The following is a 16,328-nucleotide window of genomic DNA, read 5'->3' as shown; positions in this document are numbered from 1 at the left end:
TCATGAAATATCAGTGTCTTCTTCCCAGGTTTTCTATGCTAGTATGTAGTTTGGCAAGCCTCTAAAGACATTATCACAAAAAGGGAGCTTAGAGGGAAGTAAAAGGAGGTCAAGGGGGCCCTTCACTCACAGCAAAATCAATAATAATTAACTCCAAACTCCATGAAGTACATCTTTATTTGACCCTGTGAAGTACCATAGGGCCAAAAACCTATATACATCAAGGTTCTTAAAGGGTGTCACTGTAGTAATAAAATCACGTGGCGGTCGTTACTGTCCACAGAACTAGTGATGGGAATGGATCCAAAAAAGTAGAAAATGCCTCACATTAGCAACCATGTGTGGCAATTGGTTAGCATGCCTGGCAAGTGGGTACACTTGTCAGGTCCACATGGCAGTTACAAACTGTGTGCAGACAATGCAGTGGCAGGACTGAGACACCTTTGAAAAGCTATCTGGGTGGGTGACACAATCAGTGCTGCAGGCCCACTAGTAGCATTTCATTTACAGACCCTGGGCACACACAGTGCACTGTACTAGGTACTTAGTAGTAAATCAAATAAGCCAATCTGGAAAATGCCAATCCATTAACACAATGCACACGGAGAGCAAATGCACTTTAGCAATGAATAGCAGTGGTAAAGTGCCCAGAGTTGTAAGACCAACAAAAGATAGGTAAAAAACAGGAGGCCAAATTGCAAAAAGTCTGGGGGTAAACCCGCTGAAAAAGCCAAGTCTAACATCAGCAGTGAGTGAGTGGCAGATAGCATGGGGCAGGGGAGTAAGGGGGCCTGGGTAGCAGTTAGCAGCGGGGACTAAGCCCAGAGGAAGGCAAAATAGTTTGGGTGCTCCATACAGGCCAGGTGGACCCTCCTTGCCAGGAGCATTACGAACTGAGTACAATTCTTTCTTCGCCTGGACATCGGATTGTGGCATCAAGTGCCCATTTAGCTCGAACCGGTGCTGCAATAGAAGAAGGTGGGTTATGAGCCTTTTCTAAAGATTTTGTATTATTGCAGAGCACTAGGCACAGGAACAGGGGATAGTTGCTTGCACAATCTTTTGGCACAGGTAGACCAACTTAATTTGGTAGGGAGTAGTGATATACAATTGGTGGAATTATTAGACCTACAAGTAGAGAAGGCACCAAGGGTTACAATTAAGTCACCAGTTAATGTGAATTTTATTTTGAATAACTGAGTTTTTACGTCACAAGGGATTGATATTGTATCCTCCGCTCTTAAAAATAAGGTATTGCCTTTGAATGGGAAAAAACATTTACCAATTTTAGGTTCCACTGAGGAATGAACTGTTTCACAGGAAGAGATGACCACTAATGCAGAATTAACACTAGTTTCTTGCAAAGGTGGCTCCGGGGTGGTTTCATGCAATGATTATAAACCTGGCCTGAAGCCATAAAATGATGCATCTCAATGGGCTTGGTTAGCAGGTCTGTTAAACAGTAAAGAAAAATGGCTACTCCAAATGGGCTGAATTGGGTAGTTTGATCCACTCTATTAAAATTATGTGATAGAATATAGCTGGCTGTTGGAATGACCTGGGGGAAAATCAGTAATCTGGATGTATTTAATATTGTGGTAATCAGTCTACAAGAAACATAGGCATGTGATTAGCTGTCCTGCTTCTAAGTCACAGAGGCCCAGCTAGTAGTGGTTTAGCCACATTATTGTACACAAATTGTACTCGGGCATATCCGGTGTACTGTCATCAATCGAATTTGTAGCTATTTGGTGATCCACATCCATAGAGACAAAGAACAGGTCATCTGCCTTAATTATGGCCCAGCAGTGGATAAGCTGACCACCCGGCCGCCTCCCTCTCTTGATGGCTGTCCACATTGCTCATTAAAATGGTGACATTAACCCAATTTTTCAGAATATACCCTTTCCATTGATAAATACATTTTTCATGACACTTCGTAGTGCAATGAAGCGACTGATTTTAGGAGGTAAACAACCCGAATTGAGTGAAACACTTTAATACAAACAGGGAGGCTTCAGAGTCCCCCATATGCACCCATACTATTTAGTGGCAGAGTAGTTATGCCAGACACTGGTGTCATGCAGACACATGAATACCATATGCCAGGCCTGAGATAGATCTTGCCGCCCAACACCATTGAGAGCCTTTCTACCAGTTGGACTATCACAGGATCCAAAAGACATACAAACATTATCTACAGCTAGCTAGGCCTGGAAAAGACCGATAGGAAAGATGGGTGGACAGTTCCTGTATTACCCGGCACTACCACTACCGGCTAAACCCTGGCTACCTATTACACAACAGAAACTAGTACAGTGCACCCTCCTGAAGTACTCACTACATACATTTGGAGATCTATTCCCTGAGGGTCAGGTCTTTTCTCCCACAGAAGATGTGTGATTTTGTGAAGCTCCCTATGTGGACCACTCGGTACTACAACACCTCCAAGGGAAACTTAAGGCCCAGATCCCATCTTATCCCTTGGCACCTGGTGAATTCTCACCTCAGACACTGATCAATACAGACACAGATGGAGGCTGACTAAGTTCAAATATGTACCACATGAGCCTGGGCCTATTACCTACTCATGATGCTAAACTTCAAACAGCATGGGAAATGGATCTGGGACATTCTTTAACCAACCAAATATGGCAAGTTTGTTGTACACTGATGCGCTTAGTATCATGTAACCATTGACACAAGCTAATACACTACAAATTTCTGCGCTGATTGAAAATCACACTGGCTAAATTGTATCACATAGATCTAACTAGAACACATGTATGCACAAAATGTCACGCTTTATAGCATATTTTGCCCATATGATATGGCCCTGCAGTAAGATAGTGTTCTATCGGGGGACATTTTTGTCAAACTTACACTTATGACATGGATTACCATGGAACCTTCTCCCTTATTAGCCCTATTGGGATATGTACACAATGTACCTAAATAAAATTGGCGCTTTGTGGCCATAGCCCTTTTACTTGCCAAAAGAGAAATTGCTAAACACTGGGGCACTAAACACTCACCTATTATTGAAGCATGGATCAAAAGTCTCATATACTGTGAAACTACCAGTGAGCTCTATGTGTCTCTACCATCACTCACCTCCAGGCCTACGACTAACTGGAAACCCATAGGAAAATAGCTCATAACCCTAAACATTCCCACTTGCACCTCAACGCAGTAGAATCTCTCCTACGTGCATACTACACATCTATGAAAACGTTTTTTCCCCCATTATCTGCTGTCTTGATTTACAATGCCCTATGGTGTTCTGATTTTGCTATTTTAGCTGTGTATCCTATGCATCCCTCAGCGTCTGTGACTGCATTGAGAACGTTATCTCCTTACATCACTGCTCCTCAGTTGAGCAGTAAGTGCATAGCACTGTGGAAACAAAACAACAACAAAAATCAATCTCATTTTATTTATTTATTTATTTATTTATTTTATGTAATTTGTAGAGCGCACAGCTACCCCCGAAGGGGTGTCCCGGCGCTAGAACCTGATCATCCAGGGGAGAAGAAGGAGCATGGAGAGGGAACAGTAAAATAAAATCAGAGTCCAGAGAAGAGCCAAGTTTTGAGTTTGGCCCGAAAGATGGATTCGGAGGGGCAGAATCTAAGATCGATAGGCAGAGCGTTCCACAGTTTTGCCGCAATGACACTGAACCCTCTGCCACCCATTCTAGAGAGTCTAAAACAGGGAGAGACCAGGAGGCGGAGGTCATTGGATCTCAAGGATCTGATGGAACGGGATATTGAGACACGTTTTTTCAGATAGTTGGGTCCGAGGTCATTAATGGCTCGATAGGTAAGGGTAAGGATCTTGAACTGAATACGGCTGGCCACTGGTAGCCAGTGAAGTTCTTTGCAATAAGCGGATACTGATTGACGGTAGGGAATGTTACCAATCAATCTGGCCGACGCATTCTGGACAATCTGAAGTCGATCTAGCAGATATTGGGGGGCACCAGCATAGAGGCTGTTTGCATAGTCCAAATGGGATGTGATGAGGGCATGGGTAACAGTACGGCGGGAATCCAGAGGGAGATAGGGGAGTATCTTTTTGATCATGCGCAACTTCAGGAAGCAGGCAGAGGTCACTTTGTTGACCTGAGTTTTGCATGAGAGGGAGTCGTCAAACTGAAAACCCAGGTTACGAGCAGAGTGAACGGGAGAGGGAGCGGGATCAAGTGCCGTGGGCCACCACCAGGAGGAGGGGATGGGGACTTTCTGGTTGAAAAACAGCACCTCTGTCTTGTTTGCATTGAGTCTAAGATGGTTGTCAGTCATCCAGACACTGATGTTGTTAAGGCACTGGCGGAAGTTGGTGAATGCGGAGTCCGAGTGGTCTCTGAAGGAGAATACCAGCTGAGTATCGTCAGCATAGGAGACCACCCTGGCTCCGTAGGACTCCACAACGTTGGCCAGTGGGGCAAGATAGGCGTTAAAAAACAGGGGGCTGAGGGCGGAGCCCTGTGGTACACCGCAAGACAGGGGTTTTTCCTCTGATTTAAAAGGCCGCAGCAAAACTCTGACTTCTTCCTGAAAGGAAGGACTCGATCCAGCTAAAGGCCGTGCCGCCAATGCCTAACTGTTTGAGTCGGTCAAGGAGGATGGGGTGGGAGACCGTATCGAATGCAGCGGACAGGTCGAGGAGGACCAGCATGGCCTCCTCGCCCCTGTCCACGCATTCCCGAATAGTTTCGGATACTTCCAGCAATGCCGTCTCAGTGCTGAATCCCGCCCTAAATCCGGATTGTGAGTCGTGTAGAAGAGAGTGGTTTTCCAGGTATTCCGTGAGTTGCAACTGCACGGCTTTTTCCAGGACCTTTGCAGGTTTAGGGAGAAGGGAGATAGGGCGGTAGTTGGCGAAGACCGAGGGGTCAGCATCAGCCTTTTTTAGAATAGGGATCACCAAGGCCTCTTTCCAAGTGGTAGGGAAGAAGCCGTGGTGAAGGGAGGCGTTCCAGATGGAAAGGAGGGAGCAGGCAAGCGAGGGTGCCAGCTTCCCCATGAGTTTCGCAGGGACGGGGTCAGAAGGAGCGCCGGATTTGCAATGGGTAAGTAACCTAATAGCATCGTCCTGGTTGAGTTTATTGAAGGAGAGGAAGGACGGAGAGGCTAAGGGATTAGTGGGGGGAGGCAGGGGGACTAGCCCTTTAGGGAAGGAGACACAGAGTTTGTTAATTTTTTCAAGGAAGTAATCTGAGAGTCCCTCGCATAGGGCCTGACTCGCCGAGTTCTGGGTGGCTCTAGCCGGAGGGTTAATGAAGACTTTGACAATGGTGAAGAGGGTTTTAGACGAGTTTTTGGCATTAGCAATTTGAAAAGAAAAATAATCTTTCATTGCGATTTTTTTTTGTTTGAGGAATTTTTTCAAGGCAGATTTATAGGTAAGTTTAGCTTCGGAGTCGTAGTTTAGTCTCCACTTACGTTCGAGTGCTTTGCATCTGCTTTTTTCCTCGCGGAGGGAGGTGGAGAACCAGGAGGCGGAGGGGCGAGATCTAGTGGAGGCAATGACTTTCTGGGGAGCAATGGAGTCGATAGCTTTGACAAGGGCAGCATTTAGCCTAGAAACATTTCCATCAATATCAGAGGAGAGGTGATCCGTCTGGAAGTGAAATACCGGGTCCAAGGTGGCACATGTAACCTTGTGCCACTTTCTTCCCAACTCCTTCCTAGGGGCCAAGGGAACAGTTTTCCGACCGAGGGCAAGAGAAAAGGGGATAAGATAGTGGTCGGACCAGGTGAGAGGGAGGGGGGGAAGACAGAGATAGTCGAGAAATTGGCGAAAATGAGGTCCAGGGTGTGACCAGCCACATGAGTGGGACCGGTGACTAATTGTTTGAGGTTCAGACTATCCATGATTTCCAACAGATTGTTCGCCTTCACGCAGAGAGGGTTGTCAACGTGGAGGTTAAAGTCTCCTAGGACTAGAAAATATTGGTGTTTGAGGGATAGATCAGCCAGTTGGTGGGTGAGTGCAGTGAGAGAAGGGGAGGTGGCGGTAGGGGGGTTATAGACTAATGTGCCAGCCAGTATGACTGCCGCGGAGTCAGTTATAGAGAAGTACATGGCTTCAATTATACCAATCTTGGTAAGCTTGGTAATGGACATCTGAAGATGGGATTTGAGGATGACGGCTAGTCCGCCTCCCGATTTTCCTCCAGCCCGGTTAATGCATTTTATATCGTAGCCTGGGGGGATGGCCAGGTAGATATCCGGAGAGGAGGAGTCAGTGATCCAGGACTCAGTGAGAAATAAAATATCCCACTCGTCTGATGAGATGGACATCCAGATGTCGTTGGCATGACGGGGGAGAGAGCGGCAGTTGATCAAGCCTGCTTTCAGAGTTCGGTTGTTGGATGAGGGGAGCTGCGGTGGCAGACGAGATTGATAGGGCGGGAGAGTGAAGTGACATTGAGGGCAAAGGAAAGGAACAGATTCTAAGTGGTCTGGGTTGCAGCGGGTGGTAGCCGAACAAGGGGAGGAGTTTAGTAGATATAGTTGGGTCTTGGTCCAACACTTACGGGTGGAATCAGTGGAACAGGCAGGGGGTCTGGCCCTGGGCTCGGTCCAGGCCCGGACGGGCCCAGACGGGCTTGCCTTTGGCGCGCCTTCGGCGCGCAGACGGCGCGCCCGCTGCGCCCGTCCGCTGCGCTTCCTAGCGAGACACATAATTTATGTCTATGGGGAAGGGCATAACGGGGGTGTGGCCAGGTGAGGTGGGCGTGTCAGCCGTCGCGCCTCGCCCTCAGCAATGGCGAAGTGCAAGTATCGTTGCAGCGCTAGAAGCGCTGTTCGTGAGCAAGGGGTAAGTGAGTTAAAAAATCAGAGTATCACACAGCAATCAATTTTAAAAATGACAAGCACACTCCCGGCTTCCGCCTCAGGAGTCTCGAGGTTCAAAGTGTCGCGCTTTCCAGCTGCGCGCACTGTTATACTCGATTAAGGGGGCTTGGCCAGGTGAGGTGGGCGTGTCAGCCGTCGCGCCTCGCCCTCAGCAATGGCGAAGTGCAAGTATCGTTGCAGCGCTAGAAGCGCTGTTCGTGAGCAAGGGGTAAGTGAGTTAAAAAATCAGAGTATCACACAGCAATTTGTTACATTGTATTGCATTTCCAGAGCAGAATTTGGGTCAATGCTCCGTTTTTCCTCTTATGTTGGTTAATCTTTACATTTTACCAGGTCAAGAAAACAAACACGTCTTACGTATGTTTTTTTTTTCAATGTATAAATATGATTAGATGGAAAGTAGGTATCTCAAATGGCATAATAATATAGGATCTTAACACTACTAGATCTAAATATTCACTCCTATGCGCTGATAAAGAACGGGAAGAGGCTGTTAATATGCCAGCACCGAGTTCCCCCCTTACGTCTGGGCAAATAAAAGAGGTGGCTTTTTCCTAGAGGCATGCAAGGAACAGGATTTCTTTATCCTCAAAGGGAGATTACAGAGTAATATTCCAGGTCAACCCACTGCTGTCACCGCAAAATTTGAGACTGACTTGTGCTTCTCTTATGACACTTTCCCAACTGTCTTATTCTGTGCCTATGCAATAAACTTGCTTGTCCTCCCTTTGTTGAAGATGCGGTGATTAATGATTGTAGTACTTAAAGGATTTTACCCCCTACAATAGCGTGAACATTAGAAAGAAAACTACAATTGAGGCAGTCAGAGGAACTTCAATACATTCTTCTCATCGAGAGAACAATGTAGAAGAGGATTCAGATCTGAAGTTGGTAGCTGTGGACAACTCTCCAATATTTCAGGCAAGCCATAACCCCTTCTTTCCCTGTAAAGGTGGAAGACAGGATTGTGGGGTTCAGGCGTACTTGGCAGGTGACCACAAAAATAGAAATGGGTTTGGTGCATTATCATCCGAAGAAATTCAATGGATAATTTGTTAACCAACATTTTACGATGGAAGGTGTTCATCTCCTGTGGGACTTTCTTCAGTGGGGAGACTAGGTGAAAATGTTGGATCTAAAGGATACTTACTTCTATACCGCACCTTTGAAACTAAGCTCAGATTACTGGAATTCAACAGGAACAACCCTAAACTAAATTTCAGTCGCCTCCTGTTTGGTCTTTCATCTGCCCGAGGTGTTTTACCAAAACTCTGGATCAAATGGCAGACTCAGCATGGTACAGGGGGTACAGATTTTTTTTTTTATCTCAAGGACATTTATAGGAGAGCATGTTGCTATGGCTATCAATCCTCTAGAAAGGTGTGTATTGGTCATGAACATGGGAAAAGGTGGCCCCAATTTCCAACAGGAGGGCAGATTCCGGAGCTTCTAGACAGTATGAGTAGCAGCAATGCCATCTCTACCGAGTCAGGTCAGGAACATGCCCTGCAAAATAATGCAGATGCTGTGGAGAAAGACCTTACCCATTGTGGAATTAGCCAAGATAGTGCACCTTTCCATTTTCCAATTATGCCATTGTTTAAGGATCTCACTGCACTACAGGGCACTGAAAACGCGCAAGTTTATTCATATGTGTCCTGGGTACTCAAACACGGTCTTGATTCATTCAGATGTGAGCGATGAGTTCCTTTGGTGGTGGAACCATGACCAACAATGGAAATTGAGAGCAATTATTTCAAGCTGGGAAGCATGACGTGGTGAGATCTCCATGGGGGATATATTATCCAGTAGGAGAAACAAAAAATCCAAACGGTCGCCATTTATTTTTTCCAGAGAGTCTGGCATGGAGCTGCACTCTGGGTCAGCTATTCAAATTGCTATTAATTTATTTGTGCTGTAAATAAGTTTTATAAAATTCTGCTAATTAGGCATCACTTGTTCAATTATGATGCATGGTGGAAATCCATATTTATGAGTAAACGGGTTTAGCTACTCAATTGCGTTCGTCCACACAGCCTGATTATCACTGCCACCTTTTAAGTTAATTATCAGTATTTCAGGTGTAGCAAAACCATGAGTCAGATCCAAGAAAGTTAAAGTTGTGCTGATTTTGAAAGAGGCATTCCCGAAAGGTGCGAATGGTGATATTCACTGATGGCCTACCAAGGGTTGATGGGAAAGGTAGCTGTTGGACTTGGGCCTTAGGGCAGGTTCACCCCTAATCTTTTTGCTTTTATTTGTGACCCAGTGTTAGTGATTTTTGGGTCTTGGCGCACTTTTCCCCTGTGTCCCAGAGTAAAGTGCGTGCGTGTAGTATGGCTGGCCTGCCCTCCCATCGGAATGCATGGAGAATGTGTGTGTCCATGTTAGTTCCTGATGTGTGGGGAGTGCAGGCTCGAGTTTGGTATGTATGAACTCGTGAGAATGAATGCTGCGCAATGGTATGTGCGGCTTGTATGTGTCTAGAAGGGAAGTGCTACTTCTGGACATTGATGTATGTGTGCAGTGAGGATACTGGAGCGTGATTGGCTGGAGCTGGCTGGCATGCCAGGCTCCAGGAAGTCTGGATGGGTCTGCCCGGTGGTGAGTGTGAGATCAGCATGAGTGATGTGTGGGAGGAGTGCACCTGGGTCCTGGATGGGCTGGGTTTTTCCCCACACAATGCTGGCTCCGCCCCCTGTGGTTTGTCTAACGACCCAAGCCTCCCCAGTGAATGAAAGGGGTGGTTGGGCCATCAAGGGTACTCCCAAGCCAGCTGCAACTGGTTTCCCCCCACCCTGCACCCTGAAACAAAGGATTTCACAGTATAAGAAGGGGCTGTGTCCCCACAGAAATTGTTCTACTTTTGGATCCTTGCCAGAGGGGGCTGTTGCTGCTGCTGGGGCCAGGAGGACCGCCACTTGGCTTGTCTCCCTGCCTGGAGACCCAGTGTGCTGGCTCTGGCCCTGCCCTGCCCCCTGCCTGCCTAAAAGGACTTTTCTGGACCCTTCTTTTACTTACAGCGCCTGGGAGCGCTGCCTTTCATTGTTAGCGCTGGGAGCGCTTTATTTTTACTCCTAGCGCTGAAAAGCGCTTTATTCTGGCCGTAGCGCTGTGAGCGCTGTATTTTGTCCCCTGGCGCTTGGGAGCGCCTGTCCTTCACTGAGTAGCGCTGCTAGCGCCTTGGGTGCCCTTCGCCGGTGCCCACCCGGCATCTGATCGCCCCGTTTGGTGGTCTAGCGGCGCGGGTGCCACCCCGCTGATTTGCCGCTTTCCTTTGCCCCGTGGTATTTACTTATTCAGAGCCGGTGCCCATCCGGCATTGCCCCGTGTTCACCGCCGCAGCCCGGAGGAAGCAGCACCCGCCTTCAGCCCGGGCCGCGCTGGGATTGGCCCAGCCGGCCGAGCCTCTGCCGCGTCATCGGGAGGAGGAGCGGAGGAACCAGAGAAGCAGGAAGCAGCCTGCCGCGTCGCTGCGAGGCTCCCGAGTGAAGGGGAGCCCCGCTCGCGTTACCGGAGAAGAGAAGCCGGCAGTGTTTCCCGCCCCCCGCAGCACCAGTGAAGTCCCGGTGAGTGCGGGGGCGGGTTCTTTGTGGTTCTTCGAGCGGCCCCGTTGGGAGAGGGCGGCTCCGACGTGCACTGCCTTTCTTCGTGGAAGAGCCGAGTGAGGCTCTTCTGGGCATTCTGCTGTTGCCCTTGCTCGGAGTCCCCGTGAGGGACTCCATCCAAGCCCCCACCAGTGGTGAGGAGCCCCGAGGCTCCTGGGGGCCATTTGTTCTTTGAGCCCCGAGTGGCTCTCCAGTTGTGCCAGGGTCCCCCGTGAGGGACCCCCCATGCCTAGTGAGGCAGAGTTCGTTGTCTGCGAGCCCAGAGAGGCTCGAGTGCCCATTCCCGTGAAGAGCCTGAGAGAGGCTCAAGGCACCAGTTCATTGTGAAGAGCCCCAGAGAGGCTCTTGGGCGCCATTCATTGTTCTTGAGCCCACGAGGCTCCAACGTTGCCCAGCCTTATTTACAACTGTCCAGCACTTAGTGGACAGTTGCTACGTTTAGGTTTGTGTCTTGGCTGCCTGCGCAGCCTTCCCTGACATTGGATTCAGGGCATTTCACCCCTTGCGAGGCCAGTTGGCCCGAGGGACATTTCTAGTGTTGTGCTACATGCACCCTGCGCATTGTAATTTATGATTTACTGCTTATGTGATTTCTGCGCAAATGTTCTACCTGCACCTCTGAATGTGTTTTAATGTTTCATGTGCAATTGTTTGTTATAACCTTTGCTAAAAGTGACCTGCTTAGGTAATTGTTTATGGTTTATTTCCCTTTGCTAAAAGTGACCTGCTTAGAGGAATGTTGATGTGTTATCGCCTTTGCTAAATGTGACTTGCTTAAGTGATTATTTTAGGTTTCCTTCCCTTTGCTAAATGTGACTTGCTTAGGTGATGGTTTTCCTTCCATAGCTCCTGATGATAAGGTCCTAGTTCCCTGCGTGATTTCCCTGCAGTGTTTAGGGTGGCGTAGGAGGTATTTACCCTTTACCAGTAGTTACTGGTTGTATGCTACATTTACTATTTCTGTGTTAGTCATTATATGTTTATGTGCTAAGTGTTATACCTACAAGTGCTATTTCTAAAAAGTGCATACCCCTGACAGTGGTCCAGGTGGCCCTGTCCTGTACATAATCCCTTGTAAATCTTGCCCGTGCCTGTTGGCACATTGTAAAGTGTGTGTGTTATCTAATGTGTTTTTATTATTATAATACAAAGGCTATTTTTGATATAACCTTGTGTGGAGTTTCCTTTGTGGTGGGCCTAGGGTGTTGTCGCTGGGGTGCGCGCGCAAACGCTTTACACATCGCCTCCGAGATTAGCCTTGCTGCTCGCGTCACGTTACCTAGAGGGTGAGCAGGGGTTGTCTTGGTGTGTGACTCCCTTGCCCTGACTTAGAAATGGTGATCCCTGACTGACTTTGGCGTGAGCCTTGGCCGGCCGGGGGTCCCGTTTCTAACAGTAGCTTTGTAAAGTTGTTGCCGGAATTATCAGTTTACGAAATAAATAGTAACTCCTACTTAGCCATTAATAGAATACACACCGAACTTCTTCACAATAGCCAGGAAAACATACTTTACCTCAGACTTCTGCTTTCACACTCATATGAATCTGTGCCTCTTGTCACATTTTACAATATCAGTTGAAGACATCATATATGAAACAATATTGTGGTTACCCTTCATGAGTAATAATGAAATACATTGCCCACCATATGCAGTAACACATTTTATCAAATCAAAAGTAAAGAAGGATGTCAAGAGTTTGATTTTTTTACTTCTGTAACAGCATATTTTGAAAGAAACCTATCTGGCACATAGATGGTTAGACAAGAAAACACCCACTTTCTAAAAGTTTTCTGTTTTTAAATATAACAGAAGAGCTTAATTTGTGATTTCACATCAAACAAAACTTGTGTGGTGAATTGGGGTACACCCAAAGAATTATTACCACATGATTTGTCCCCCAACTGTTTTTTGTAATCAACACAGAGAGCCAATCTTTTAACCTTTTGGTATGCATGGGTGGCCACCAGTAAGAAGTCTTTGAAACGGGAGGATCACTAGGATATGCCTTTACCCAAAATAATATTATATATTTTATACATTATACTTATGATATATAGAGAGGTAGAAACGTACCTTTCTCTGAAGCATTGGCTGACCGTATCTTGCTTAAAAAAAGCTGCTGACGTAACCTGAGAACTTCTGCTTCCAACTCTTTCACTTTTGATTTCCAATTTAACTCATGACCAGAGATTTCTTTGGCTAAATACTCTGTATACGATTTGGCACTTCTTCCTACTGGTTTTGTTCTTATAATAGCCAATGCTAATGCCATTTTTGTTGTCAAATTGAACCATGTGGGCACTTCAGACTGGTCCTCAACCTCTGAAAAGTAACAGAGAACTTTAGAGTATTTACATTTTGGTATTAAATCTATTTTTATTGACACAATACGGAGCCAAAATAAAGTGAAACACTAAAGAAATCTAGGCAGAACCCTCACCCATCCCCCGCCCCATCTCCTCAGTGAGCCATTCAAAGAAAAAGAGGATTACAGTCCATACACCCTGTTTGTTACAACAAAACAACCATGTCTGGAAATAGAGGGGGACCAGTAATATGCATTTTTATGGGAGAATAGAGGTATCACCAGGGACCAATTTGAGGAAGCGGAGGTATTGTGGGCAGGTCAGTTCTGTAAGTTCTGTGGAGAGAATAGCTAAGAAAGGGCCCATGTTTTGGCATAGTCTACAATCTTCCCCGCTGCTGCCATAGAGAGTTTCTCCATCGCTTAAAGGTTCCATAGCTGATGTATACAGTTTATTTGCTCCGGTAGCCTGCCCGATTTTCACTGTGTCACGTTCAATGCTAGGGGCATCTGCCTCCCCTAAGCAAGCGCACGGGAAAGGTAATCGCATTGGGGAGGCCTAAAAGAGTGTACGCAGGGATCAGGGTGATGAAGGTGTTAAAGGCCATGTCGATGTTGAAAGTATCTGTTCCCAGTAACCGGTTAGTTGGGGCAGTGCCAGAGTAGGTGGAGAAGGGTCCCAGGACTTCCACACCCCCTCCAACAGAGGTCGTCACATTGAGGTTGCCATTTGGAGACGTGTCAGGAGTATAGTACCAGTATGTAGCGATCCTAAAGGAAGTTTCCATGTGGCTCGAGGAATACGTAGCATGCTGTGCCCAATAAAAAACATCCTCCAACTCCTTGTCAAACAGCATGCGCCCTAGTTCTGCCTCCCATCGTTTCTGAACAGCAGTGCGGACCCTAGGGAGAGCCGTGGTAATAAAGGAATACATTTCCGAAATAAGGCGTTTGTCAACTTTTCTGCTAGTTATTCATTTCTCAAACTAACATCAGGCAGAATGCCAGGGACCACGTCTCAGACCCAGATATCCAGTGAATCATCTGGGAGTGCAGATAACAGTGGGTCGCAGACAGATTAAAGTCCGATTGGAGTTCCTTAAAAGGGATAAGGCCCCGAAGATCGAATAGATGCCCTACGCGTTTACAACCTCATTCAAAACAGCATGTGGCTGCCCCATTATTCATACCCGGCTGAGAGGCGGGGTTCATAAAAAGCGGGGTCAAGGGAGAGGGGAAGGTGATCAGGTTGGCCCTCCGGGAGACTCTATACCAAGCCAGCATCGTGGGGCGCGTGATGGGAGAGGAATAGAGGCCCCAAGCTCGAGCCGGTCTCGGCAACCAGGCATCGCGACAAATGTGATAGCCTGTCACAGTCTGGTTTATGAACACCCAGAATTTCTCAGTCATGGGGCGATTACACTCCACCAAATAACATAGCTGTGAGGCGTGAAAGTAGCGAGTGATAATAAGGAAAGCTAGAACCCCATATATCTTGGGTCGTTGAAGCTGAGCTTTCCGAAACCGCAGCACAGTCAAGCCCCGGAAAAAAAAACTATCGATCGCTGATTGCATCTGTTGTAGGACGTGTGGTGGGGGTTCTAGTGGTAATGTTCAGAACAAATATAGTGCACGCGGCAATACATTTATTTTAACTGCGGACAGCCTCCCAAACCACGTCAGAGGAAGGCAACGCCATCAGTGCATGTCTGAGCGGATCCGTTTTACTAAGGTTGCGTAGTTTACCTCTGTAGTTTGCGCAAGAGTTTTGTGGAGGATCAGCCCAAGGTATGTAATGCTTTCCAACACCCTGTCCAGAGCATAGCGAGTGTGGAGAGTCTCCACCGTCAGATGATTAGCGGTGAGATTGAGGACCTGTGACTTCTGCATGTTGATTTTGAAGCCAGAAAACTGGCCAAACAACTGGAAGTCGTCCACAATAGCAGACAGAGAGGACAGAGGGTGTGCCACTGAGAAAATAGGGTAGTCAGCTTACAAACCAATAAGGTGCTGATCAAAGACAAATGGGATACCACGCGCGAGGGGGTTGTCTCGGAGTTGCTGGGCTGGTGGTTCCACATACAGAGCAGGGGGAAAGGAGGCAGCCCTGATGTGTTCCTCGCCCTACTGCAAAGTGATCAGAGAGGACACCACTGACCCGAACGGCTGCCTGAGGCATGCTGAAAATGCTTGTGATCCATCGTCGGAACCGTGGTCCCAGACCAAAGCGCTCAAGAGACGCAAAGAGATACGGCCAATGCACACGGTCAAATGCCCTCTCCACGTCGATAACTATTAGAAGAACATGCTCCTTTGACCGGTGCACCTTGTCAATAAGGTGACAAATGCATTTGGTATTGTCCCAACATTGCCTTCCTGGGATGAAACCAGACTGATCCGGGTCAACAAGGCCCAGCAAATGGGGGTTTAGTCTGTGTTTGCCAGTATACTAGAGAATAGTTTAAGGACAACCGAAATAGAGGCCTGCAGCATGGTGGGGTGAGGGACCTTGTGTCCGCAAAGGAGTTAAACAAACAGGTTAGCAAGGGGGTGAGTTCAGCGCAATACGTTTTATGAAAAAGGGCACTGAAGCCATCGGGCCCTGGGGCCTTCTGCAACTTCAGCCAGGGAATTGTAGATATCACTTCTTCTATGCGGATAGGCGCCTCCATGGCGTCTGTTTCGCCAGTAGGCAAGGGTGTCACCGCCGCCCCTTCAAGGTAGTCAGAGGGATCAGCGCGTAGATGGGGATCTGCCGCATACAGTGAGCTATAAAAGGATCGAAAGGTCAACAATATGTGGGCGTAGCCAGAGTGAGATTGACCAGTCTCATCACGGAGTGTTGTAACCGAGTGGGCCTCCTGTTGGCTGCGTAGGCAATGCGCTAGCATAAGGCCCCCTTTTTTGGAGCCTACAAAGTACTTATGTGTAAGGCAAACACTTGTGTGTTCAGCGTGGTCTAGATCGAGGCGGCGGAGCTGAAGGCGCTCTTTGTCCAGTTGCCGACATTCGGGGAGCGCCCGTGCATTTATGGATGGCTTCTAATTTTTTAACTGTAACCTCCAGATTTGCGCATTTCGTCAGTCTAATCTTGTTCTCATAGGCAGCCTAAGCTATGAAAGCACCTCGCACAACCAACTTAAGGGTCTCCCATACCAAGGAGAGTGGTGCGTCCCCCGTCATTAGCTGCTATATAATCAGTAATGCATCATTGAATATCCGCAACTACCTCTGGGGACCTAAGCAGGGAGTCTCGCAGGCGCCAACACAAAGCAGAAGCAACTCGCTCAGAGAAGAAGCAGAAGGACAGGGTGATGTGTGCGTGATCAGAGAGGGCCCTCGCCTCAATAGTAGATCCTGTAACCAAGGTCCAAGCAGCTGGGGTGATTAGTAAATGGTCAAGACACGCATATGTCTTGTGTGCGGCTGAATAATAGGAAAAATCCTTTTAGTTTGGATGCAGACAGCACCAGGCATCCCTGATCACTGCATCGCACAGCCAATCCCGCCCTTTGCGGAGAGAGTGCCCGTGCCCCCAGTGCTAAAA

At 47.6% G+C, this 16,328-nt stretch overlaps 1 protein-coding gene across 6 annotated transcripts in view; it reads right to left on the bottom strand.

Moving 5' to 3' along the window:
- The window catches only part of MEI4 (meiotic double-stranded break formation protein 4), a 675,270-nt gene that overhangs the window by 596,943 nt on the left and 61,999 nt on the right, over nt 1–16,328 (bottom strand). For all 6 annotated transcript variants that reach the window (XR_013596137.1, XR_013596136.1, XR_013596138.1 and 3 more), the window contains exon 2: nt 12,550–12,798. Coding sequence is in view for 3 of the 6 variants with exons in the window: in XM_078648096.1 (XP_078504222.1) it covers nt 12,550–12,798 (249 nt within the window). In the remaining 3 variants the exon portion in view is untranslated. The remainder of the gene's footprint in view (nt 1–12,549; nt 12,799–16,328) is intronic.

Source organism: Lissotriton helveticus, chromosome 6, assembly GCF_964261635.1.
Source record: "Lissotriton helveticus chromosome 6, aLisHel1.1, whole genome shotgun sequence".
In the NCBI taxonomy this organism is placed as follows: domain Eukaryota; kingdom Metazoa; phylum Chordata; class Amphibia; order Caudata; family Salamandridae; genus Lissotriton; species Lissotriton helveticus.
This window is presented reverse-complemented; position numbering and strand designations above follow the sequence as displayed.